Source organism: Salarias fasciatus, chromosome 20, assembly GCF_902148845.1.
Source record: "Salarias fasciatus chromosome 20, fSalaFa1.1, whole genome shotgun sequence".
Taxonomy (NCBI): Eukaryota; Metazoa; Chordata; class Actinopteri; order Blenniiformes; family Blenniidae; genus Salarias; species Salarias fasciatus.
In genome coordinates, this window is record NC_043764.1 from 21,030,911 (window position 1) to 21,057,578 (window position 26,668).

General features: G+C 41.8%; 1 protein-coding gene across 2 annotated transcripts in view; it reads left to right on the top strand.

Moving 5' to 3' along the window:
- The first annotated feature begins 9,148 nt into the window (after positions 1–9,148).
- The window catches only part of LOC115407652 (metabotropic glutamate receptor 4), a 148,735-nt gene continuing 131,215 nt past the window's right edge, over positions 9,149–26,668 (top strand). For both annotated transcript variants that reach the window (XM_030118083.1, XM_030118082.1), the window contains exon 1: positions 9,149–10,151. In XM_030118083.1, the coding sequence (XP_029973943.1) occupies positions 9,618–10,151 (534 nt within the window). In that variant the 5' untranslated portion in view covers positions 9,149–9,617. The remainder of the gene's footprint in view (positions 10,152–26,668) is intronic.

A 26,668-nucleotide genomic window follows, 5' to 3' on the forward strand; every position in this document is an offset into this window, starting at 1 on the left:
ACTCCCTCTTAGAAAATACTGGTGCTTCTACTGCACCCGAATAATGGTGTGTTTGCCGTTTGACCTGATGTGCGCTCTGACATGAGCGATTCTTCATCTTATTTAACACTAAAAGAAACAACAACCACAACAACATATCAACTTCGAGCTGTAGTGGATTCAGTTTTAGCCATGACAAAAAACATGAAATGACAATAAGTTGAAATGAGTTGAAACATTCAGGCTCACGCGAGAACCTTCACTTATGTTTTTTTAATGAATTATGCAGTTCTAAGCATCACAACAAGCAAACATGCAAACATCCATCCAGCCATCTTCTATATCCGAGCTATGCAAGTTAAAGTCCATGAGCAGCTGGATTTGATCCCAGCTGGCACTGAGCTAAACCCTGAACATCACGGAGATAACACGGGCAATAAAAGGTCAGCAGTGAACATGGATGTCTATAGATTATACCTCGAGAACGGAGAGGGAGAACACACACACCTTCCTCGCAGAGAGGAGTAATGAACACCACACCGTTAAACCATTTGTATTCATGAAAAACACAACACAGCGGAGAGATATCAAAGGTTTCTTGGGAAGCTGCTTTCTTGCGAATGTCTGCCAGCTCGACGTGAAACCGGAATCTTCACGCTGTCCACTCCTCGTGTCTGTCTCATTTGGCACATTTAGGACAGTCCGATTCAAGCACTTAGGAAGTACAGCGGTTTGGCTCCTCGGCAGCCAAGCAAGCTCAAAGGGAGCTTTTTGTGTGTTGATGTTGTAAACTGTGGTGCGACATGAAAAATTAGTTCAAGCAAAGTGGGACACACACAAAGCCTCAGCCAGGGCCTTTCTGTTCTGTGCTTGGCTGCCTCTCTCACACGCACATTTCTTATCTCACTCCTCTAGCGAAAAAAAAAAAAAGAAATCTCCAAGTCCTGAATTAGAAATACAGGAAACACCAGGACAAAGTCGCATCAATCTTTCACCCCTACAGTCCTTCAGCCATTAATTGCATATATGTTGGCTGAGCCTTGAAGGATTTGGCCATGAATAATTCACGCTTCCCATACATGCGTCGGAGAGTTGGAAACCTCATAAATATGGCTTCCTGGCACCTTGCAGCCAAGACACTGTATGTAGGAGCATTTAGTGGTGCAACACAACATCTAACTAACACCTTCAATGGGAATGAATAGATCTATAGAGGCAATCGAAATGCTCTAACTGCGAGGACAACATTATTCAAGGTGCATATAGTGCAGAGCGGGGCTTTATGTTCTCTGCGTGTGCGTGGAGTCTTTACGAGATTCGAATCTGTAAATAACTGATTAACATTTATGATCATTTTCATTAACAGAGATGCCGTGTGACTCGAGACGTACAGTATCAACACGCAGAAATCGGCTTGTGAATCTTTAATCTCATTACTATGCCAGCGTAACCTCTTTAATGTGTTCGGATTCCCTCCCTCCACCATTCTGCCTTTCCACTGTGAGACGCTCTCCGCAGGTCTGCGCGTCGTTCCTGTTCGCCCAGGGCAGCAACACAGACTGTTAGTTAATGGAATTTGCACATTTTGCATGAAGAAAGTGTTAATGAGCAAATATGAATCGGCCCCAGTAACTTCAGCCCTGCTGAAGCGAGCTAATGGGCAGCGTGCGGGAGGGAGGGAGGGAGGGGGGTAATGAAGAAAAAAAAAAGGGGGAGATAATCTTTGAGGTGGGTGTCTGATGTCTGTTCCAGAGAGAGTTTCTGGGATGAATGCAGATAGCCTCGCATATAGAGTTACAATGCATGTAATGAAGCCCTGTGCACACTCCCCTCAGGTCCCTGTGCCCCCGCGCGCCTCTACCTTTGTTTTTGTCTCCTACCTTGAGTGTGACTCATCATACAAGGAACATTTCACACAGAATTAAGGTGACACTGTCTCAGATTATAATGCGTCTGCAGTGATTTGTGTAATATTTGCCACAGAGGTGACTCCGTGCTGGGAAACTGTGTTGTATCCGTCTCGCTGTCAAGCACAGGCTTGTTCAGACTGCCAAGCAAAGCTGAGAGGGCAGAGGGGGGTCAGGCGTCAAGACCACCTGAAATGAAAGACAATTAAGATGCGCATAGACTTTTAGATTGAATGTGACTTTAAAAAAAAAGTTAATATACAGTATCTGTGAAGAAGACTCTTTTGAAAAGATGGTTTCAAGTGCCATTTATGTCTGACAAAACAAGCAATAAAACATTCAGAAAAACGCCAATATAGACATTGCTAAAAGCATCATCCAATACAACAGTGGATGTGAATTAATATCACAAGACAGAATAAATTAAATCATCTGATAATATCACAAGTGTCTATTAATATTGAGTGAAAATGCCGCGTGCTGCCAGCAATCACAATAAATTGCCTTTACGGAAATATTGCATTTCCACGTTTTATGCAATACCATCCATCTTAATTTCCCATTGCCATGTACAGTGAAACCATAAAAGTAGAATTAATTACACGAACACATATGGAAACAAGATATTTCATACATGCTGTAAACTGCATTATATTCTCTCCTTGTGCTAAATAACGAGATATAAATAAACTGTTTTCTTCTGAAAAACCATCACCAGTGAGTCACCGCTTTTGGAGGATCTGTCACACTACTCTTCTTGGCATTCAGGGCATTTTTTTTTTCTTCACATCCAAGCATCTTTGTAGCCAAAAAAGCTAAACAAAAGCAGCAGTCAGCAGTTTGTTGTCAATAATAATTAGGAATCTTTTGTACTGGTGCATAAATACAAAAGGCAGCGTCCTTTGTAAAGTGATAGTAAAGGAAGTGGATGTTAGAGCCTCCCTCTGATAAACCAAGACTTTTAAAATGCGGCATTAATGTGAAGATGACAGCAAATGTTCAGACGCTAATGCAACTCCACTGTCTAAACGAGCATTGCTTCATTTTTTTCTCTCTCTCTCTCAGTCTGTCGACTCAAAATTATGCTCAACAAACAGCTAATCTGCAGCAGCAAATGGAAAACGCAAAGCAGGACGGATTAGGTTTTATTAACACGAAGAGGAAACGCTGATAATTAATGCAACTGGAAAGTTCCAAGAATATAATTACTGGATGAGGCAACATCATATTTTATATTTTAATACAAACAGCTTTATTAGACAAGTATTTAACACTTTGTCGGGTATTTTATCATATTTTGTTAACTTAACTACTATTTGTAACTCGAAAGAAAGAAGCACTGGGAAACCAGTTTGACAACTGTGATTCAGGTTCAACATCCAGGCTCTGTCAGTCCAACTGGAGTTATTGTCAGTTCAGCAGACTTATACGTGAAAATATAAATAGAAACAAAATAAATGAAAAGCATATATTGTATATGATCAAATACTTCTTAATTAGCATTTCTAAATTGTGTATGACTAACATATGTGAAGGCTTATAAAAGCTTCTCTCTGCTCACAATAAAGAATGTGACACTATTTCTTATGTGTGAGTTAAACTATTGCAAATCATCGTATGTCTGTATTTAACTACACACTGATTAGAATTACCGTACTCCTGCGTGTGTCCTTTTCGTAGAGGACAATCCGTATTCATGAAAATATCACGCTCTTCCAGTTTCTGATGTGGTTAAACCAGAACCACTCCTATGAAGGGTTAGGCTGAGCCAAAGATCACAGTTTGGGCTAAAATAGAAAACTTGGGACTTTAAGCACAACCTTTCCCTGACCTCGAGTGAGGGACCAAAACCAAAGAGCACAGATGTGAGCTGGATGCGGCCCCCAGGCGCTGCTCTCACAGCCTCCTGCTCTGCCCTCCCCTCACACCGACTCTGAGGAATCCTGTACTACATAAATGGAGCACTTTATCCCTTCTGAAAAAAAAAAAAAAAAAATTCTTAAAATTACATTTGTCACTAATGACAACGTGAAAGTGATCTCCAGGAGTCACTTTTTTTCCCCTCCTCATGTACTGGTGAATTTATAGTGCAGAAAACCCACATGGAACACGATGAAAAGAGGAATGAGCAACAGATTTCAAGCTCTTAGCAAATCGGCATGCAGGCATGCAGGGAGTGTAATGCTCTCTGCTCTGAGGACTTTATCTTCATTCTCCGCTGTGATCACATCGGCCTTTTGGGTCTAAGTATCTCCTCCGCTGAAGCATAGCGGCCAAAACAGCAGTTCCCCGTTGGATTAGGACATCGCTGTCTGACAGCTCCGCTTTGACAGACCTATTAACGGGATGCTTGTCATTGTGAGGCTTTGCAGCTGCGACAGAATATAAATCTGAGTGGTTTCTTTAGTACTTTGCATTATGTTCATAAGGGACTGAATATAGCAAAGCATTAAGCGATCTGGTCTTATGGAAGAAGCTCTGGTAGTTTTTCGTTTCGGATACAATAACAATGGGCGCTGAGCGTTGGAGAGTGGTTAGCACTAGAGTCCTGGTTAAATAAAGGCTCCAAATGAAAGAAAATCATTAACTAATTGGGACGGCAGCCATCAGCCTCTAATGTGGCCAAACTTTCACATGCTTGTTTTCAGATTAACGAATACCTCTGAGTGAAGCTTGAGAGTCCAGCTTTGGATCATTTTCTGTTTCAAATTCATAGACTTTGGGGCAATGGAAGGTTTGTGCATTTGAAAATGATGCATATTTTACATATATTGAGCACACTCTCTAGTAAAATCATGCATTAGGGATCACCTCTGAAAGACATCCAAAAGAACACACACTATCAAACATGGGGTATCTGGAAAATCTCCAAAATCATGCAAAATACTGGGAGGAATTTGTGGTTACAGATTAGTTTATCTGAATGTACAATGGCTGGAAAACTTTGCATTGTTAATTATTTGCATCTAGTTTTTACACCTTTGAAATGGAGCTGTTAATTGACTCATACTTTAACTGTTATTATGAAGATATTGCATTTTTTCTAGCTGGCGTCCCATGACTTTTATATGCAGACTTCTTCATAAAATATATTCTATCTGGACTTTATGGACAAATACGCCCCTTTCTGGAAAATTCAGATATATTTGCTGTGATTTTCTGACTTGTTTGATAACTTCTCCACCTAAAAATCCCAGACTCGGTCTTCAGATTTCATTTTGTGCTTGTGCACTCCTTCTGATGACGAACCCAATCAAACCAACATGGAAATATCTCATCAGATCATGTGTGAGCACGGCCTCATGTGCAAAAAAACTCTCATTTGAACACTGATGTGTGCCCTTGATCTCACCAATAGTGATATTTAGAGTTGATTGCCTGCAAAATACATGCAAACAGAAAATAGTCTCTTTGAATGAGCATGTTTTTTAGCATGCTTCACACAGGATCTCAGCAAGCAGTGGTCTTTGAGTGTCCGTCTCCTCACTGGCATTGGATTCTTCACTGATTGGTGGGATATTGACTGTCAATCATTAAAGCAGCAGGGTTGCCTGAACATCTCTGTAACTCCAATTTGGAAGTGGTACAGATAATGGATGGATGGATGGATGGATGGATGGATGAGGCATGATCTCAGCATGTCAAAACTCACTGTTGCTTACTAAACCCCAAAACACACACTGATTTCAGTGCTTCAAACAATAACCGATTACTGTATTTTAACTTTAAAAAAAAAGTGTGTCAGAGTGGGAGGATATGTTTCTATGAGGATTTTATGTTGGGTTTCTTTGGTTTTCTTTTCCTTTCCTCAACAGTTTGAAGAGAATCTCAAGCTAAGATGAAACAGAGACAAATACTAGACTTTTTTTTTTCATAGTAAGTTGTTTGCTAATTTTTGGCCGTGTTTCCACAGAAACAGTCTGGCTTTGTGGGAGTTTGATTGTCATTCAGGCTTGCTGGTAGCTGGCGAATTGTCAAAAGCTGATTCGAAATTTTGCATTGCTGTCGGCAATCTTTGATCATCCGGCAGTGAAAAGATTTGTACTTTTGTGAGCTATTTCAGGGAGACCGTTCCTCTGTGTTTCTCCATCTTAGCATTTCATCTGTTTGCTGCTCTGCGATACTTAGTTTAATCCTCGCGAGTAACTCGCCCCACAAGTAAGGCATTAAACTTTTCCACCCTTGTAACAAATTTAAGCAAATTGCACTCAATTAAGATCTCAGAACAGAGTGCGGAAAAAGTGCCTTTATTCGAAAAACATACAGCCAAGTGCTTCAAGAATAATTACAGAGAAAGATTTCAAAGAATCTCTAAAAATAAAATAGTCATCATGAGCGCCCTTCTTCTATCACTGTCACTGGATGGATGGAGGCTTGATTTGATTTATCTGCGGATTTTTAAAATAGCAACCGCCGTCATATTCTCTCTCTGTGAAGAGAAGCGGCTGACCACGAGCACACCGTGTGGCCTCTCACTATTAGTGTTTAACTTTAATAAAGCTGAAGGATAAATAATACTGACCATTTTCATTCTGAAAATGTTTGCAAATATTTTATCTTGTTTTCATTAACAATTGAACATTTTTTGGGGGGTAATTTTTTTTTTTTTTTTTTTTTAAATCACATCTCATCAATTTGTCCTCTTAAATGTGTTTTTTAATCCATTTCTTTCAGTTTACCTGGATTTTTTTTCCCATTCTTGTTTTGAGGCGGTTATGGATCGGTCGGGTCGTCTCTCAGTCTGAATATTGCAAGTTTGATCCCCTATCTGCCGCCTCCTTTGCTGTGTGAATGTGTGCATGAATGGGTGAATGTGACTTACACTGTAAACCAGTTGAATCAGTGGGAAAAAAAAACAGTTTGTGTTTACTTGTTCTTCATTTTTCATTCATCTTGGAGTCAAGCACTCTTTGTTGTACCAATGGAAAAGCACAGTTTTTTTTTTTTTTTATTGCTATTTCAATACAACTTTTACAGAATAAATTAAGGTGGAAAAAAAAGAGGGAGCTTTTTCATCCTCTAACTTCAAGACACATCAGGTCCACATGCTGATAACTTGGTCCTCGCTGATGTGAAGCCTTCAGTCTGTCAGTCGTCGGCGAGGCGGCGCACACAGCAGCAGGAGACCACGGCTGAGTGCAGAGAGGCTCCTCCTCGTCACGCTGAGAGGAGACAGTTGCTCTGTGGATTCGGCAATTTCCCCTAACTCACACTCTCTGTAGAGAGCTGATGTTTATCTGCTCTGCCCATCTGGGCCTCGTGACTAAACATCTGGTGAAGCTGCCACTGTGCATCCAGTGTTTCAGGGAGTGATGACAGGGAAGGGGCTCTCCTGTCCACCCTCCTCCTGACAGATATGGAGAGGCAGCGAGGACTTCATCTTTCAGGCGTCAAGGCTTATCCTGAAACACTGACTCAATTACCGCAGGGCTGTCCAGCTCTTGAGGCATTCATCTGGTTGCTTTGTTCAGCAGCGCACCGTAATTATCATGATTGTGGCTTCATCATTGTGTAATCACAAGGTTGGGAAGAGGGAAAAAAAGACGTTCCTTGATTTCAGCTTTTGTCGCTGATTTTCAGGCTTATGTTTGAATCACTTGGAAAACTATCATATAAAATTGTTAACAATACCAAGCGAGACAGGTGGAATTGTTGACTCTGAAAGCATCTCTATGGTCCCTCCTGCAGATTGTTTCGAAGAAAAGCACAGAGTGCTCCAGACAGTCATGGAGGTACATACATTTCCTTCTTCCAGGCGTTTACGTAAATCACGCCTATGGTGTGTTGATGTTGATGGAAGTGAAAAGAAAGTAGAGCTCTATCATTACCCAGATGGTTCTAGAAAATGTCAGCTCACTTTTCAACCTGCTTGTTTATTTTTCAACTTCCTTGGACTTCCCTGGAGAACGAGGTGTTTTGCAGTGACGGCCTGGCTTCTATCCATCATGGACGCCGTGTTTTAGGAGGACGAGCTGTGCTGTGGAGAATGGCACAAATATCTTTCATCAGGTCCCAAGACGGGTGAAGATGAGAAAACCAACATCAGACGGGCCGCTGCATAGATTCATAGAATGGCTTCATTATTATTTGATTTGATGTCAGAAGTCAATGAAGGCGACGGGACGCATGTGGCCAGCGGACTGCGGAGCGCTCTAGGATTTATGATTTGGGGCAAATCTCTTGAAAGTTTAGCTGATAGCTCAACAAATACGACTTCAAAATTAGATCAAAATGGGGTGATTAGCATCATTCCACTGTAACTCTATTGCTATTGAAACAAGCTCCATACTGGAGGCTTTGACAGCTGCTGTATACGACACATCCCCAGATCCTGAAAGAATTTCGCCCTTTGTGTCCTCTGTGAGAGGCAACAGCACAGCAGGGGGTCGAATGTTAGCATACAAAGACAGCATGAAGTAAATCCTGAGGTGTGTGTGTGTGTGTGTGTGTGTGTGTAGGTTTGTGATGGTCAATTGAGAAAGAGACAGACAGACAGCTGCAGGTCTCTCCCACTGTGTCCAGATCCATCGCTCTATTAGTCTGGCACTGTGGAGACAGTCAGCCCACTGCTGAGAAACACACACACACACACACACGCACACACACACACACACACACACACACACACACACACACACACACAGGCTTTAGAGAATACGCATGGCTGGATGTGCAAACACCGGATATCTCCATAAATGAAAAAAATATTGTCTCTTTGATTATCAGGGCCCTTTGCTCTTAATTTAGCGTTGTATTTCAAAACCTTTCGGCAAAACGCTCCGGAGACGACGCACATGAAAAGAGCAGTGTGCCGTTATGAGGCTCATGGAACAGTGCCAAGCAGCAGTAAATCAGTTATGCTCAAGGCACATAGAAATAATTCATTGCATTGCTCTGAAAGCAGTTCAGGCATGGGTGCAACACAGAACAGATTTCCTGTGCAGAAAGCTCGGTCCAGGTATTATTTTTACTTTGATTTAAGGTTCCTGAAACTAGACGAGAGCTTTGGCGGCGCAGTGCATGTGCGCTGCGCCGTCTGAATATGACGTCCATTATAAGAGTGCATGACATGGGATCTCATCTCAAAGGAGACGACACTTTGTTGATGACTAAGACTAATACAAGGCAAAGCCTGGCATGAAAGCATCCATTACTGAAAGCGAATGAATCAGACTATTTTATCTCTCATTTCTTTTTATTTTCAGAAGTTGCCTCGTCTGCTGTGTCTTCAGTGACTCACATCTCTTCTCTCTCCCTTTGCAGAGGACTGCTGTGGATCCCGCTGGCTCATCCTGTGACTCTCTGCCTCCTTGACAGACCAAGGGGAAAGCTAAATGCACCCAAGTGATTCTGGAAAACCAGAGAAGAGAGGCAAGCTTCCCGGCTTTGTTCTTGCCTTATGAGAGCGCTCTCCGTGGACTCCCCCCGCTCAGCACACTGTACTGTTTAGTTACTACCAGAATTCTCAGGTGTAGAAAAAAAACGAGTCAAACACAAAGAGGAAAGAAGAAAGGGGAACAGATAAAGAGAGCGAAGCCGCATAATTAGTATTACTGCGGGTGTGTCAGAGCTGGAAACCATGAGAAGAGGCTTCTGAAGGCAACTGTGCTCTGAAAAATACTGTGGCTAACCTCCAGGACATTTGTATGTTTGTGTGCGTTTATGTGTGCACACCTCTTCTGTTTTCAAAGGACTTGAATTTGTGTTTGGATGCAGATTTAGCCTTTCATTATGACTCTTCGAGGGGGCTTTGAGCGAGCATGGATTGGCTACCGCAGAGGCGTCCGCTGCTGGGCGCTGCTGCTAGCTTGTTACTTCTTCCTCTCCTCGGCGGCCAAACCCAAAATGCCCGGCCACACGCACCTGAACTCAATACGCATCGACGGAGACATCTCTCTAGGCGGGCTGTTCCCCGTGCACGCCAGGGGGAACGACGGGAAAGCCTGCGGAGAGCTGAAGAAGGAGAAGGGGATCCACAGGCTGGAGGCCATGTTGTTTGCTCTGGATCGTATCAACAATGACAATGAGCTGCTGCCTAATATCACTCTGGGGGCTCGCATCCTGGACACCTGCTCCAGGGACACCCACGCTCTGGAGCAGTCGCTGACATTTGTTCAGGCATTGATTGAAAAAGACTCAACTGATGTCAAGTGTCTCAGCGGAGGGCCGCCCATCATCACCAAGCCCGAGAGAGTGGTGGGAGTGATCGGTGCTTCCGCCAGCTCCGTGTCAATCATGGTCGCCAACATCTTACGTCTATTCAAGGTCAGTGTCTTCGATAAAGAAATACTCTTCTTTACTTTTTCTGCAGTGTGGCTATCTAACGATTACTCGCTGGAACACGTGCTCGGCAACATGATGGACTTTCAGATGGAAACAGCGTGAACTCATATCTGTGTTTTACCAGCAAATTACATTCCATTACATTAAATCAGATAAACACACTGCTCATTTCACACTGCTGCGGTTCAGCAATTCTATTAGGACTGAATAGTATTTTTTGTTTTCAAAATATAAAATATGGCGCATTATTCTTATTTCTGCAGTAACTTCTTAGCAAACTATTAAAGTTGTGAATGGTTTTGTAATTAACGTTTGAAGGATTTTCCAAAGCCAATCCTGGAGATTTTTTTGTGAATTTATTGTTTTATAGTGCCGATATCACTGACATAAAAACAGAAGTGCACAATCATAAGCTAAATTTAATTCCTGTACGTACTGTTGCCCTTTGTGTGACCTCTTTATATTCTTTTTAATATTCTTCAGCATCTTAAATTAAATTTTCCACTGATTCTTATGTGTTATAAGTAATTCAGAAGAAATCTTCAGTCTTGCCTTTATATAATTGATTCAGGGCTGCCATGCATGGCACCAAGAGCGCATTGAACTATGACTGACTACAGTCTTTGTATGAAATGAGCTTGTGGAGTGTGTGTGGTCAATGAATGCAAACATAATAACGACTAGAAAATACGGATATGGACCATATCCAAAGAAATGAAATTAACTAAAAAAAAAAGAAAAAAAAAAACAGGCCAGGTTACAAAAACAATTAATCGGTTATGTTTTCCTCTTCTTGCACTCACTGTGGATGAGAACCAGTCATCAAGTCTTGACGGTTAAATGACCATTTCCACGAATCTCTTCAGCTCTGATGACTGTCCGGAAAGTATTTCATCGACTCAGATTCACGTTTTCTAATCTAATGCCGTCTCCATTGGTCTTTCAATTCCATATGTAACCTTTGTGTCCTTCACACTGGCTTCATCTTTTAATAAGAGCCTAATATACCTGGACCACCTGCCGGGGGCTTTGTATCGATAATGTCTCACCTATCTGCCGCCTCTTTAGGAGCAACAAGCTGCTCAGCGGAGGGGAAGACGGTGAATAGTACTATGTTCCACATAAAGAAGCCTGATTGATATGTCGCAACTCAACCGGAATAAATGCTGCACTCCCACACCTTTACCGCTCTTTAGAAAAGTGCCGGACGAAGTACTTATTATATTCACTTTCTCTAGTGTTGTGCCCAGGCCTGTCACACAACCTTCGAAATGATGGGGGTGCACAGTCTAATTACCCTGACCAGTGGGCATAAAGGGGGCTGGTGACATGTCTCTCACACGGGAGGTTTCCCATTGTTCAGCACCGTAGAAGAAAACAGCATGCTGACAAACACGGGCTGGGTTTGTCCACAGTCTGAACGTCCTGTGAGAGCCAGTGTTCAGGATACTCTGTGTTTTATACATTCAGACACAGTCTGAGATGGTGGGAGGCATTTCTGTAGCAGTTCACAATCAACCTTTCTCCTGAAGAAAATCCATGACACCCATGTGTTTATTCTGGGATCTGAGCGCAGACACTAAACACAGGGGAACAAGGCTGGTCAGGTTCTTTTTTCTTTTTTTTTTTTTTTTGAACCGCTCCTGAGGTCCACATACAAGTGAATGTGTTAGTGTGTCGTATAAAACACATCCAGCCAGCCCTGGACTTTAAGGCTTTTCATTTAATGTCTTTTTCACTAATCAGTGGCAAAAAAGCAATCCATCTGATTGCGGTGTTAAATCTTATCACAGAGACCAGACAAATCTTCCTTTTTTTAGTTCTGATTATGCCAACTGTTATTATCATTTTCCACTAATTGATTCAAATTTAAGAAGATGAAGATGATGAAGAAGAAATAAGCTTGATGTATCAAAAACAATAAATGCAAGTAGAGTCCCGAGCAGAGGTGACCAATACGTCCCCTACAACCCACTGGTAGGGACTGACACACAGACGGGCCATTCTGAGATCTGTCCTCGAACACGCAAGAAATTGGTAATCAGTGGTTTGTAGAGTCCTGCTTGAGCGGCAGCTTGGTGGCTGAATTAAAGTTTCAAATGTAGCTCAGAAGTCTAAAAATGTGGGCGATGAGCTGCGCTTTAGTAACTGGTTGATACAGTTATGACCTGCGTACTTCCTTTGTGTGAGTTACATTGTCGTGATTGTTAAACTCAAGGTAAACTTAGATATATGTGGATAGTAAAGAGTCCGTCCTCATGTCTGTATGCATGTGTTGCAATGACAACTTACAGATTTGTGGTGATGCTCAACACCTGAGCTTGTGGTGTAGTTATTTTTTTAACATTAACCTTTTTTTAGTGGTGATATTCAGGCTTTAACAAGGTGTTCATCTGTTAGGATTCTCTCTATGGGCAAGGCTTCACACATTTTTATTCAGCTGGGATCTTCTTCTTTTTTTCAATCCACAATGTAATCTGGCTTTTTGTCAAGGCAACCAGAGTGATGCATATCTAGAGTGTTGGAATCCTTGCGTCAGTCTTTTTCGCTCCACCACCATTTCGAGGGTCACTAAAAAGAGCCTACCTGTGGTTCAGAGTGCAATGACGAAGCATTGAACATAAAAAAACCATTTCGTATGTGAGAGCATCTCCCTTTAACGCCACAGTTTTTCCAGCACACAAGGCTGTGCCAGCTGCCAGGAGTCCATGTGGAGGGCACATAACCCACCAGAGGAGGGCCTGTCCACTCACAGGCTTGTGAGACATCTTCACACAGCTAATTGGCAACACTCTGTTTGGGAAGAATCTTGCCAATGAGTTATTGTGTGTTCCAGAAACTGCATGCCAGATCCTGCAGTGGGAACAAATTATTTTTTCCTTTTTTTCCCCCTGCTCGAAAGGGCATGGAGCAGCCCGGGCCAAAACACTGTGTTCTTGGACAAAAAGAATGAGGTCTGTGAGAGTAGAGTGCAGCTCAGACTGTGATGGGCTTCTGATGGACAGAAATGGCGGACAAATTATTCACCTTCGAGGTTCAGAGTCAGACTGGATGCCTTACAGGTATTTTGCTCAGTGAGCTTGAACCGCCTTGTCAGAGCCTTGAGAACAACCTGGCGCATCCCGCTAAAGGCCGGGGGAGAATGTTATAGGACACCACAACTTAACCCTGGGTAGGAGACGCAACACTGCTGCTAAAAACTCCCTCCTGCTAAACCATTGAAAACAAGAGAACGCTGACACGCAGACTTTGATATCTGAAATGGATGAACAAGCTCCCAGCAGAAGTTTCAGGAAGCAAGGTGTTGAAGTTGTGGTAAGATTTGTGTGTGGATTTCATCATCTGCTGTAGGAAGTTACCTTGGACTGGTTACAAAAGCATCAAAGGCTTAGATCCTACAATTTTCAGTCAACCCTTGACAAGCTGCATGTGGTGAGAGGGACTGGGAGCCGCTATTAGCCGAGCATGTGATACATATCACGGCACTGCTGCAGAATAACCATGAGCTGCTCCTGCACCAGGAGTGGGATCAGATGGAGAGAAAAAGGCTTTTAGGTAATGGAGTATGTGCAAATGCATCCACCTCCGGTGGTGGATTGTCATCGGTTAACGGGCAAAAAGCACAGCGAGCTCCATCTCCACGTATAAAGGTCACATCATGTCAGATCTACAAAGTATCTGCAAGTCTTATCTCAGATAAGGATGGAACATTTCCCGCACATTTCATGGCTGTTTGAAACAATGGAATGGCGTGACGACAGACTTTGTGGAAAAAGCGCCGATGGTAATGAGGACTTTTGGGCGTATTGTTGCAGCTTCATAGGAAAGAAAACAGACTGTGAAGGCTGCAGAGAGGCAAATCATCGGTGATAAGATGAAGAGACAATAAATCTACTAAGAAATCAACCAAGTGTTAAAATGATGAAAAAAAAGTATATCTGAAGGAAGGAAAGGATCATTGTGTTTATGGCCCTCCACTGACTTTTCGCACATTCAGGGGTTTTCAAACTATGAGACTTGAACCACATCGAATGGGATTACTTTTGGTTGAATGCTCAATTTCCTAATCTTTTTCACATTGCCATCCACATAAGATAATGGTTAACAGAAATAGAAACTTTTCAAAGCCCTTCTCGCACAAGCTAAAAGCTTCAGTTTGAAGGATGAAAGGTTTATTACAGTTATTATAGTGACATGTATTGTTTTTCACAAGAGATCATTTTAACCAGGAAAAGAAATGTTAAATGAAATACCAACTCAAACTGTGAGTAATTTTTTCGTTTGCTTGATTTATCTTCAAATATTTAAAAGAAAAATATCACAGCCTCCTGTGAACCCTTTGATTTTTCCTCTTGCTGCCGTTCCTGAAGCTCTGTGGCGCCCCCGAGGGGACGCCCACCCTACACTTCGAGAACAACTGTTTAAATGGGACATTTAAAAGTCAATGAGACAGCAATAGAGTAAGTCTTATTACAAATAAGGGTCAGTCACAATAACAGTGAAGCCCTGCTTGAAGCACAGTTTTGTATATTTATCTACAAAAAAAAAAAAAAAAAAAAACATTGTAAAGACCTGAGAAACCTTTAAAGACTTTAATCAACTTATCTCTCATTTGCACTCAACAGCCGGAACAGTTTTTCATGAATCACACTGATAGGGAAACAAAGAGTCATGGAAATGTGATTTGAATGGAGCCCGGAAGTGGCCCCGGGTGAAAAGAATAACTCTGGGTTTAATATTTTGAATAATATTAACATTACATTAGGTCACAAAAGGATATTGCATATGCATGAGGCAGACGCGGTGTTCGTATTCCAGTGAATCGCGCAGTACCAGATACACGCTCTTCCTTGTTGTGCCCCTGTTTCTTTTAATTTTTCCTTCAGGATTTAATCTGTTGTGCGAATGAATTTAATGATGTAAACAAAATGTTCCCACTGCGCTTAATTTTCTCCCATCATGTCTACCATCCACCGTTTTGCCTCAAATAAATATACATTTTTCTGACTGCGGGGAAATTTGGTTCAGTCCAGTGGTGACTAGATGTAGATACAGTGATGCAGTGGTTCCCACTCTGACCTCGGGGGGAGAAGACCCTGGTTTGATTCCTGCATTTGGACCGTTCTGTCTGGAGTTTGCATGTTCACCCTGTTTATGGATTTTCTCTTGATGTTTTAGCTTTTTTTCCACTGACTGAACAAATGAATGGGAGAGAACTCATTGAATCTGTAGTGTGTGAAACTATTCAATCAGCTGGATATGACTCCAGCCGCATGCAGTCCTAAATTGGATGAAATCGCGATTAGATGAAAGGCTTTTTGTAGCTGTCAATCAATTTCTTGACAGCCTATAATTACAGGTAAAAACATTTTGGAGTGTAAGAGTAAAATCCCTGCAAGGCACTGAAATATAGTTGCAAAAAAGGAAAAAAAAAAAGCTGCAACATGTTTAAGGCTTCTGGCTAGTGTTTTTAAAGTGCAAAATAGATGGATGCTATCCAGTATTGGTCATTACGTCGGCCAAGTTTTCATTTTCTCTCGGTGGAATTGGAATTGCATGCACTTCTAGTGACTTTGGAATAATATTATGCAGAATTTCTGGCAGTTGTCCCAAAGAGAAGTGTTGGAAATGCAGGTAATCACTGCCTGAAGTGGAAGAAGATGAGATCATTTGAAGAATAGTGGGTATGTGTAAAGAGAAAGAGAGAGAGAGAGAGAGAGAGAAAAAGCATATATTATGACATATGCCTGAAATTCAGTGTGATTTTGTTTTAAATACCTGTCACTATATTCAAATTTCACAGTGTGGCACGTCATTGTATTTGCTGCCATATGGATACTGACTAATAAGTAAAGCTAAGTGTGGCCTCACACAGTGTGTCTCGGCAGGTTCTGGTTCTTTTCTCCATCATTAAAGTCCCATAAAACCATAAGTACGACTCCCCTGTGAAGTGGGGAGGGTTTTACTGCTCACCACTTATAATGACTTTCAAAGTTGTGAGCATCTTTAGTCAGACTCCCAAATTGTTTCTTTTCCTCACCTGAGCTGTTCGACCGAATCTTAACGGCTCGTCATCGTTTTATGGTTCAGTGATGAGTTACCCAAAACAAATGGCAATGCGCTTTACGCTATGTGGTAGACAAGTTTAAGACTTCTTGTCACTGCATATTTGCTTTACTCACAACATTGTCAGGGTTTAAATGCTGCATAACTTCAGATCAAGGTTCTGCACAATTCACCATCACATTGCCATCCTTTTATTTAAAACATTTAAAAATAATTTCCACGTAATCTTTTGAAGATCAATCAGCCATTTTCATCTTATCTCATCAAAAAAGTAAAATAAGTGGAGGTCAAATATCACTTTTTTTTGTTTTTGTGAGGAAGCAGTTACAATTTGTGCAAGAAAAAAGTTTTATCTGATTATGCAGATGATTTATAACAGAAGGAACATTGAAAAAACACACACAAAAAAACTGGTGTAACATTAAGAGCACTGACAGGCGAACTAAAGTCACTGATTTGCTACAGGGACACTGCCAAGGCTCGCTGATACACATTCAGCCTCATTTGGCCGTCGGGATCAGATCAAAAGAGGAGCTACTGTTACTCAAATTGCTGCAGAGGTTAAAGCTGTGTCTGATAGAGAGTTATAGCAATGCACAATATACTGCTATTGGATGCATATGGGCAGCATGAGGTGGATGGTCCTGATGTTGTGTCAAGTGAATGTGTGTGTATTCAACCATTAAATACACTCATGTTTCTGCCCCCTGTTTCTATAATAACTTCAAATTTCAATATCTGGCAGTTGTTCTGCATTAGTGGGTGTTTTTGGCTGTAGTGAGAAGGTCATGCTGTGATTGTTTGACATGCTTGTGACTCTTTTCTGGAAAAGGAGGTCCCAGGGGGAACTGCAGCGGCTTGTAATTTAAATATCACAGATGGCTGCACAGTGGCGCGGTGGTTACTGGTTCGAGGGTCGAGCAGGTACACACTTCCGTGCAGAGCTTGCATGTTCTCCCTGTGCAGGTTTTTCTTTTTAGTCTGGTTTCTTCCCAAGACATGTGAATGTAGGTTTGTGGGATTGTTCCTCTGTTTGCTCTGCGATGATCCAGCAAACGGTACTGACTGTAACCCGGCTTCACCCACCCCCAGCTGCGTTCAGCTGCAGCATCCTCCGACCCTCCGCTGGATGAAGCAGTGTTTAAAATCGATGTATCAGGAGCTATGATCATATGAAATATGTCAAATCCTGTCAGCTCTGACAGAAACTCAGTGAAAATATTTCTATATTGGTACACAAGCTTGTATTTTCTGGTCAGTGATTGCTCATGGATGTGCAATATTTTATCATGTCAAGCTTTCTGCATAGATTTTCTTTTTTTTTCACTGCATTCCTTCTTTTCTTTTGGAGCCCATTTTGTTTGCATCCCTGCACTTGCTATTGTTTTTCCAGATCCTTACTTTGTGGGCTTCTCCTCATCCTCCTCACAGTCTCCGAGTGGCTGAGAGCAAAGTGTTTGCTCAGCACTTCAGAGCAGCAAGGATTCCGTCCCCATGGTGTGTCATGAATATTTTACTATATTGTTACGTAATTTACGCCCTGGGATTGGGGGCGAAAGCTCCTTCCCTGCTTCCCCCTCATCACGGGGTCCAACTCTTGGTCTGTTTTCATCAGCTGAGTCTTTATATTGCTTTATAAGCAGGAGCAAAGTGCAGCAGCACTTGAGGTAATTAGCAGTTGGTTGCTTATGATGCTCAAGACAGACTGAGTGTAATTAAAGCCCCCGGCTTTTGACTGCACGTCTTATACATCACGGAAATCTGCTACTCTGGCTGGTTTGAGGGATCCTGCTGCAGCCGTCACAAACTGCAGGAGCGTGCACCGGGCTGCAGGTATGGAGGCTGATATGCTGAGACAATCATAAGCTCTCACACAAAGAGAGGGCTGACTTGGGAGACTTCCACACAGCAGCTCTCCGAATTAAGCACAAGCCGTCACAGTCAGTCTGCAGGACCTTCCTCTGTAAAGAAGTGAGGCTGGGACTGCAGAGGAAGACAGGAGGAAGAGAGCGGGGTATACTCCGAACAGAAAGAGGAGGGTTAACTGGTTGCCTGTTGTGCTGTGCGTGAAGCAGAGACCTTGCTTCTACCTCTCTCCTCTCTCATTAGAGACGGAGGCCCTCGGGCACAGCGCCTCGCTCCCCCTCAGCATTTCGCCGTGTTCAGACGGGGCTCTTTACTGGATCACCCGATCAGCCGACAGAGAAGACTGGCTGAAAGCTTTAAAGGCTCTCCAAAATATGCACGCATATGCTTTTTACTTTCACTTGTTAATGGTCCGTCCAGCCACAAAGGTAAATATTTTTGTCCAAGTCAGCCGTTCCTTAAAATGCACGGGCACTAAAACAGAACAAAACAAACAAACAAAAAAAAAAACTTCTATTGTGTTATTTGTGAATTAATCAGTTGTGTCAGTTGCTTGTGTTTGCAGAATAATACCAATTTTTTAAGAAAAAAGTTTTCGCACCCAGAGCTAACTTTAAAGTCAGATTGAATTCTTTTTGATTCTGATTTCTGAGTTCAGACATCAGATCAATCTTCAGGCTTATATGCACAAAGAGTATAATCCCACTGAGTCAGTCAATCAATCCTATGAAGCTTCGTACTGTAACCTTGTGACAAGCGTACATGAACCCACATGCAGCTTTATCGGACGGCCGCCAGTATTGAAGATGGGTTTATTAGCTGGACTAATTATGCCTGTTTATGATGACTTTCGGGTGGATGAAGCCTTTTTCACTCGATAGGGGCAGTTCAATGGACAGGTCATCACATCACCGGCACTAACAGACTCACAATAACAAACAAACCCAGTGAGACCAGCTCAACAAACATGTGCATGAAACAAATGTGCTAACTGCTGTTCAACTGTGCTTTTCCTGTCACTGTTCCTGACTGGACCAAGAGTCCGCCGCTGAAATATATCATGAAATTAATCAATATTTTGTTCGCGGAGCACCGTACATTCCAGACGAGAAGTCACGTCTGAGTGAAAGTTGTGTGTCTCTCACGTTTTAACAGCACTGAAGACTTGGACATCGACCTGCTGTGTGAACATACACGCTTACGGGCACACACACTGCAGATGCAGAACAACGCTTTATGAATTTGGCACATTGCTGGCAGGACAGCTGAAGTCCAAAAATTCAATCTCAGTCAAGCTCAGTATTGTATTCTGCCAGTTCCTGAGGGAAATATTGTCCTCTTTGGCTGTTAAATGCTCCACTGAGCTCACCACCCAATTGTTTTTTAGTGGGCAGAAAACAAAAAATAACAGAGCTGTATTGTTTAAATAATATTACATAATTATATATATTCCTGTACATTTCACTGACAAGTCTTCCAGCTGTTGCCTTAACCAGGAAATTCTTCAACATGACCTCTCCTTGATGCCAGCTTACGAAGCTCTTCAAAGGTCAGCTGGTTTTATGCAGTAAAGGTTCAGCTACCTTGTGGTCGGATTGCTCCTGGCTCTTAAAAATAATAGCAGTATGGCTGCACAGTTGGAGCTTTAGCACACACAGACAGCCTCGAAGTGTTTCTTTTCACCTTCACGGAGCCTCAGCAACCTGGAACTGGGTGGTAATTGAGAAGTCTGAATAGGAGAAACCATTCTGACTTAACTCGCTCACGTTCTGTTTCAAGTGTAATTCGGTGCATACGACACTACGCCCGCTCGTTCACACCGGCTCCGCGTTTCCTGCAACCCACCCGCCCACGCGTGGTGAATTTCATGCGTTGAATTCCCGGCGCGCAAACAGTGCAAACCGAACGTGGAAGCGAAACAAATAAATGCCCTGAAAAACAAGCAGACAGCAATTGTTTTCCGTGCGTTCACAGACCAGTGGGCTTTTCATGGTCTTATTTGTGCCCCTTAACTTGACTTTTACAACCGAGCAGACCGAATCCATGGAGCTGTCTGCCCTGACCCCCAGATTGCAGGCGTCCCCTCATCTACCATGCTCCAGCAGCAGAGGAGTAGCTTCTTTAGTTCAGGATTAGTTCCGACTCAACTCACTTTGCCCACCCAAGCCCGATCGGTCAATTCCCAGTATGGTCATGGCTGAAGGCAGCCCAGAACCTTGCCTTTTATTTTTGGTGGTATGTTTTTTTCCTGTGTCCTCGTTCCCCTGCTGTTTGCAAATCCCTCTGCAGGCAATCCTAACCGCTGCTGGTAATCGGCAAGCACAGCGACGAAAAGCCACTGTGTGGCTGTGTCATCCTGTGCATTCTTGAGCTTGATATGTTGGGTTTCACTCAAATTAATTACTGGAATTTAATTAGTGCACGCTAGTAGGTCCTACTGAAGAAATGCTGGCAGGAGGGGAAAAAGTCTTTTCTTCTTAAAATGTATGATTTCATTCTGCTGAACAGAGAAATTGGAAAAGGCAGAGAGGCACAGTGGAAGAGGTCAAAAGAAATACCAGTCGGGATTGCTTATGCTTTCTATGTTGGAGGGGTCCTCATGCCACAGAACTCACAGCCTCCTCCGACTTTTCTCGAAAAGTTTACAAGCCCTCACATCGTCACGGAAAGATCCCACAAACAGCACAGCCCGCTGGATGGTTTCTTTCTTGAAAAGAGCGTGGGATAAAAGGCTTGGCGCTGTCTCACCTGCATAATCTCACCATCAACCCACCCATCCATCACTGTCCTGCTGCGTCAGGCTGCCCTGCTTAAAATTTACACTGGATTTAACAAAGGGTTGGAGCCACAAAGAAGAGAAAACAAAGATCTTTGAGGAGCTCAAACCGCTTTAAATTAAAAGCAATCAATGGTGCCATGACAGCTTCCTTATTGATTGCAGGAGAGGATTTTTTTTTTTCTTCATTTCTTTACTTGAGCTGTAAAAAAGTGACAACGTCAGCTTCTGAAAAAAATGAGTTATTTATTAATTTCAGCACACAAGCATCTCCGCACTTTTTCCCCCCCAACTAATAAATATAAAGCACACGAGGAAGAAAAGGTCAATATAATAAAATTTTCATAAGGCCACTGTAAACTTGCCCGAGATCTCAGAGGAATTGTTCCGTCAGCCTAACGCAGGGCGGTATCCTCAGCCTACCCTGCGATCGGGATAGAAAGAGAAAGTTCTGGCCGCCTTCGGGCTAAGCAGCTTGGACATCATCCAGCCTTCCAGCACATGAGACAACATGGAGCCTCCCATGAGTCACTGCTGTGTCACACAAAGGGACTTGCTTTGTGGTCTGAGGCGGTTGGGATTTACCATGAAAACAGAGCAATCATGCTGGGATTTTGAAAGAAATAGGACTTGGGGGGGAAGTTGCGATTTTGTTTTCGTGTCAAGCGCTCAGCATTGTGAAGTGACAGTCATTATGAATGTTTTCATGCCCCAGATAGAAAGGAAGTCCGCATTTCCAAAATTGTAATCCTATCATTTTTTCGTCCTCTGGGTATTTAGATGGTTGTCCACGCAGTGGGTTTTTCGTCACAGACGCAAACAACACGAAGAGGCCAAGCAGGTGGGAGGCTCATCGAGATGAAGCAGTGCAGATTTGAGGGAAAACATTTGGTTTGCGGCTCCTGGCACGAGGTCAATCTGCTGCCATTATGTAATTTTGTCAAACTAATTAACAAAGGAGTAGGGTGCACAGCGGTAATACTTAAAATGTAAATAAACCCTTTTAATGGATCACTCTTCAACCATTAGATGTGTTTAAGTGGGCATTAAAAAATAACAGTGTGAAGCAGAAACCCTGGCACAGCAGTCTGCGCTGATCTATAAATTAAAAAGTGATCTGACAGTACCTGTCCACAGCTGCATTAAACTGCGAGAGGAGCTTCTCCCTCAGTACATTACGCTCCTGCAGCCATCTGAAAGCAGCGGGACGCACACTTTGATAAATGTGCCGCCTCAGACACCGACTCAAAGGGCAATGCTAATACACAAAACCCCCGTCACCGCCGCGACTGCATTTATAAAGTCTCCTGCAAATGATAGCGGACAGCTACATTTTACTGTTACCTCATTCAGTGCCACACAGATAATGGCAGCTGTTAAACTCTTCTCACATCCGTGTTGCCACGTTCATTCTAACTACTGTTTTAGCAAAGTGCATATTTCTGTCTTTAACCCTTTATCAGGTAAAAGCTCTTTTACCCATTATTTCCATCACTTTTTGTTTTCTTCTGCACTAACTGATAAAATGAAGGAAATACTACATAATACGACAAAATAAATATAGCAATTCTTGATGATTAAGCCAATTTCTTACTTTGGTTTCCGTAGTTAAGGGGAAATTCAAAACAACTTAAAATATACAGGCACTACTCGCAAAATTAGAATATCCTGATAAAGTGCATGCATTTCTCTAACTCAATTTTCAAGGCACAGACTTTGGGCTCAGGACCCTTTTGCAGGTGTTTTGGATTACTTACCTGATGAGTGTGTGACACTTTGAGCCCACGATACTGAAGCTTTTTACAGTATTCTAAATTTCTGAGTTTTTGGGTTTAAGGTTATATATAAGCTGTACATCAAAATCAGCAAACTTACAACAAATAAATGCATAAGATATCTCACTCTACTTGTAATGAGTCTATAAAATGTACTGGTTTCACCTTCTATGTTGAATTGCCTTAATAAAACATCCTGTACACAATATTCTAATTGTCTGAGTAGTACCTGCACTGCCATCTTTATATTTTTAATGCTATTTCAAAACCTTCCTGAACTCTGAAGCTTCAGTTAACTCGTGTCAACAGCAGATGGCTCCACTGAGCTCTCCCAAACATTTGCTTCATCACCACTACAACAGTCGAGTATCGTTTTTTTTAAAGATATATCTAAAAGCGGAGTCCTCTCAGGCTACGGACACAGTGTCTCGATACGGCAGCCGACCGTGCATGCTCCACAAATATTTGCAAACATTCACCTTTACCAACCGGCAGAAGAGGATCAATTCTCATTTACAGGCTAATTATCGCCTCACGAGCTTCCTCACTCAGTAAAAAACACAATAAATCTTCACTGACTAGCAGTGTGTTCGTCGCCACCCCATCACCTTGTTTCTTTAACCAACAATCATTAAGCTATCAAGATGTGAAGGCTTTCCATTCCAGAAAGACACCTACATATTGACCCGCCGCCGCAGAGCCGCTGTGACAACTTGACTCATTTCCAGACACGTTTTTCCTGTCGGTGTGGAGTCTGTCAGCTGTTTTTTGGCCTTATATAATGCAAAACTGATGTGTTTAGCTCTCAATTCATCAAGGTAATGAAATATACGTCTCATTTTGACGCCCTTTGCATCGATATGATGAAGCACAGTTTCACTGGTTGCTCATAAAACAAAGTGCAATCATCTCTGCGATGCTATGAACTCATGTTCTTTGTGATGAATCCAATGTCATGGGCAGTGATGGCGTTGTGCCCCTTTCCCTGTTTTAGTTTCACCCCTGCGTCTCATCTGATGCTTCTTCACAAGCAGAAGAATATAATAAATATATTCAATTGAGAATTCAAGTTAATTAGGGCTGCAAAATGTCACACATCCAAAGGACATATTCATAAATACTAATGTAAAATACAAAAAAAAGGAAATATGTATCTATGATATATACCTTTATTATAATTATGCTCCTCACTAAGAATTATTATTTATCTTCTCTGTCTCTTTTTCCTTTCTGTAAACGTGTTTAGAAGTGTTGATAACAATAACAACACCAGCGGAAATTCAATTAAAAAGTGAAATTTCTCAGGAGACATGTCAGCCACAGATTCTTTGTGAAATCCTTTCCTTGGGAACCTGCGGTTTTTATTTTATTTCATGTTGACACTGTGTTTTCTGTCCTGAGGTGCTCTGTATTAGTCACTGTTGATCTGTCTCATATAATATCATTTGTTCCGGTTAAGCATGTGGTGTGACGCAACGCATCTCACAGGTCATCGTCTCTAATATTATTTCTTACTGTTTCTAACTCACATCAACGCTCCAAGTATGTCTTTACACCAGACAGGCATGAATGTAGATGTTTAACTTCTATGATTGAATTCATGGTATAAGCAGCAATTATTGTCCAAAATATTCCATCTACTACACCCTGTTTTCTTTTTTAAATTTAAATAAATTGGATAGTATTCAAAGATTTGCCTCTAAATATGCAAACATCAGAACAATTAGTAATTTCTGAAATGTATAACCCAAAAATGATTTTCTATATCAATTTAAGTGCTTTAATTAAAAAAATCTAATATACCTATGTGCAGCAATGTGGAATAAATTACATTTTTTTTAAGATGGAAATATACAAACAGCATCACTAATTCTCATTTGGTGAGGAATTTTGAACTTGCACAGTAATCCTGCTTGATCTGAAGCTTTTTTTTGACAACTTTTACTCTTACTATGCTATCATTAGTATTATATTCATAGTAATAAAGGCATTATAACGTTTGTAAGTAGTAATTTAATCTGAAACACTATAATCATACTCCTCCGCCAACCAACCACTTTGTATAAATATGATATATACAAGAAAGTTCATACAGTAAAGAATGATTGACTAATTAAAAGAATTTCAAGTCTTCCATTTACAAAAATTGGACAAATGTGGAGTCAATGGGACCTACATGTTTTCAACTTCTTTATCACAAAAAGCAGATCTGTTCATTTTTCAAACAATTCGACACAATTAGGTTTGCGTCCCTATTCTAAATATTCAGTTCAGGTCCTGTTGAACCGTTGTCCTGCACAAATTTAATGTCTTCCTGCAGGAATACTCTTACACCTACAATGTATCATTACCATGCTCAGAACAAATCCTCATAATGAGTCATTCATTAGCATGAGATGTGACGGAGCAGGGAGAGAAGGATAAAACATGTAGGGAAGACGTCCACAAGGAGCAGGATTGGACTAAACCGCAGGCAGCAGCATGTCTCTGAATATGGTTTACATATTTCAAGAATTATGTGAAGATGTTGACACCAAATAAATGTTCTTTTGCGTGAATCTGATATTGATGGCATATATAAAACATGATGAAATACCACATTTTTCATGTCTTTTGGGAAGTGGCATTTCAATAGATGGGAAAATTCCATTTCTGCTGTTGACCTGTTGTGATACGAGCTTGATGAGAGATCGAGGCGGAAAGACAACTCAGCAAGAGGAAAGGGAAAATGTTAAATTGGCTACATAGAAGTGTCAAATAATAGGTGTGAGAAACGTCAGTGTCCTTATGTGTTTTCTTTTATAATTATAATGACATATTTTATTATGGAGATTTTGTGGCTCTGTGACACAATCTCTGGTGAGAGTTAAAAGAAAAAGGCTGATGGGAATTATCACTTGAAAACAAATGTGTTATTTGTGATTTTGAGGCATGCAGTGAGAAATAAGCAGTCTCCGTTCTTGCAAATTCATATTACTCTTGCCCTGAATCAGAATTCTAAAAATGAATCAAAATTTGTGCTCATAATTATATTACGGTCATAAAATATAATATGTTTACTTATGCAGGTATACTAGAGTATTTTGGGTTTCACTGCTTCTTGTATGTTTACACACAGTTCTGAATGCAGGGTTTTTGGGGATATTTTGCAGGATGCTGCAATTTTCCATCCCCTGCTACTTTTAGTGCCTTCATATACCACGATATCATCTGAGGGTGAGGATCTCTACCCTGTTGGGCTTTTCAATAAAAGGCACAGGGCATAAATCCAGACATGCGGCTGCGCTGTGAGCCAGTCGGAGCTCACAGCCCCGGCGATTGGTAGTAAATGAAATGTCAACAGAGCGGCACTTTAATCCCATTAACAATGTCACATTCCTTATTTTGTCATACGTGACTTTCTAAATGCGGATGAGGATTTAGTGCTCTTAATATCACAACCTGCTGTCTTCGGTTTGACCTCGGATTTACGGTCGCATGCATCTCAATGACACTGCAAAGTCAACGGTGCAGGTGGGCGAACCCAAATGATCCCATTGACCTGTGCCGGAGCGTGACCATCACTTATAACAGCAGCAGCATCGACACAGGGCCCAGGACAGTGGGGCGATGGACCTGGTCCAAAGTCATTGGGAGATGTTGTGTCATTAGATGATAGTGCAGTTTGTGTGAGAGAAATCAATGCGTGTGAATGACCAACACAAATTAAACTCATTATTAATTCTGTCATTTATGGGCTCCGGATACAAATGCTGCTGATGTAGGTTGAGGAGTTTCCAGTTTATCCGTTCGGTACTTTGGGAGAAAACAGGGCGCAATTTGTATTCCGTCATCACGCTCGAATGCACATCATGAAGAGATGTTCATCCTGGCAGCGCAGATTTGAAGTCAGTGTTACTTTTGCTTTAATTTTCTCTTCAACTACTTCTGAGTAAGAGATAAGACAGGCGGGAGGCAGGACTGGAGGGAACGCAACTGCGGAGGTTCAGCTCTTTACTGGATAGGATCAAGGATAA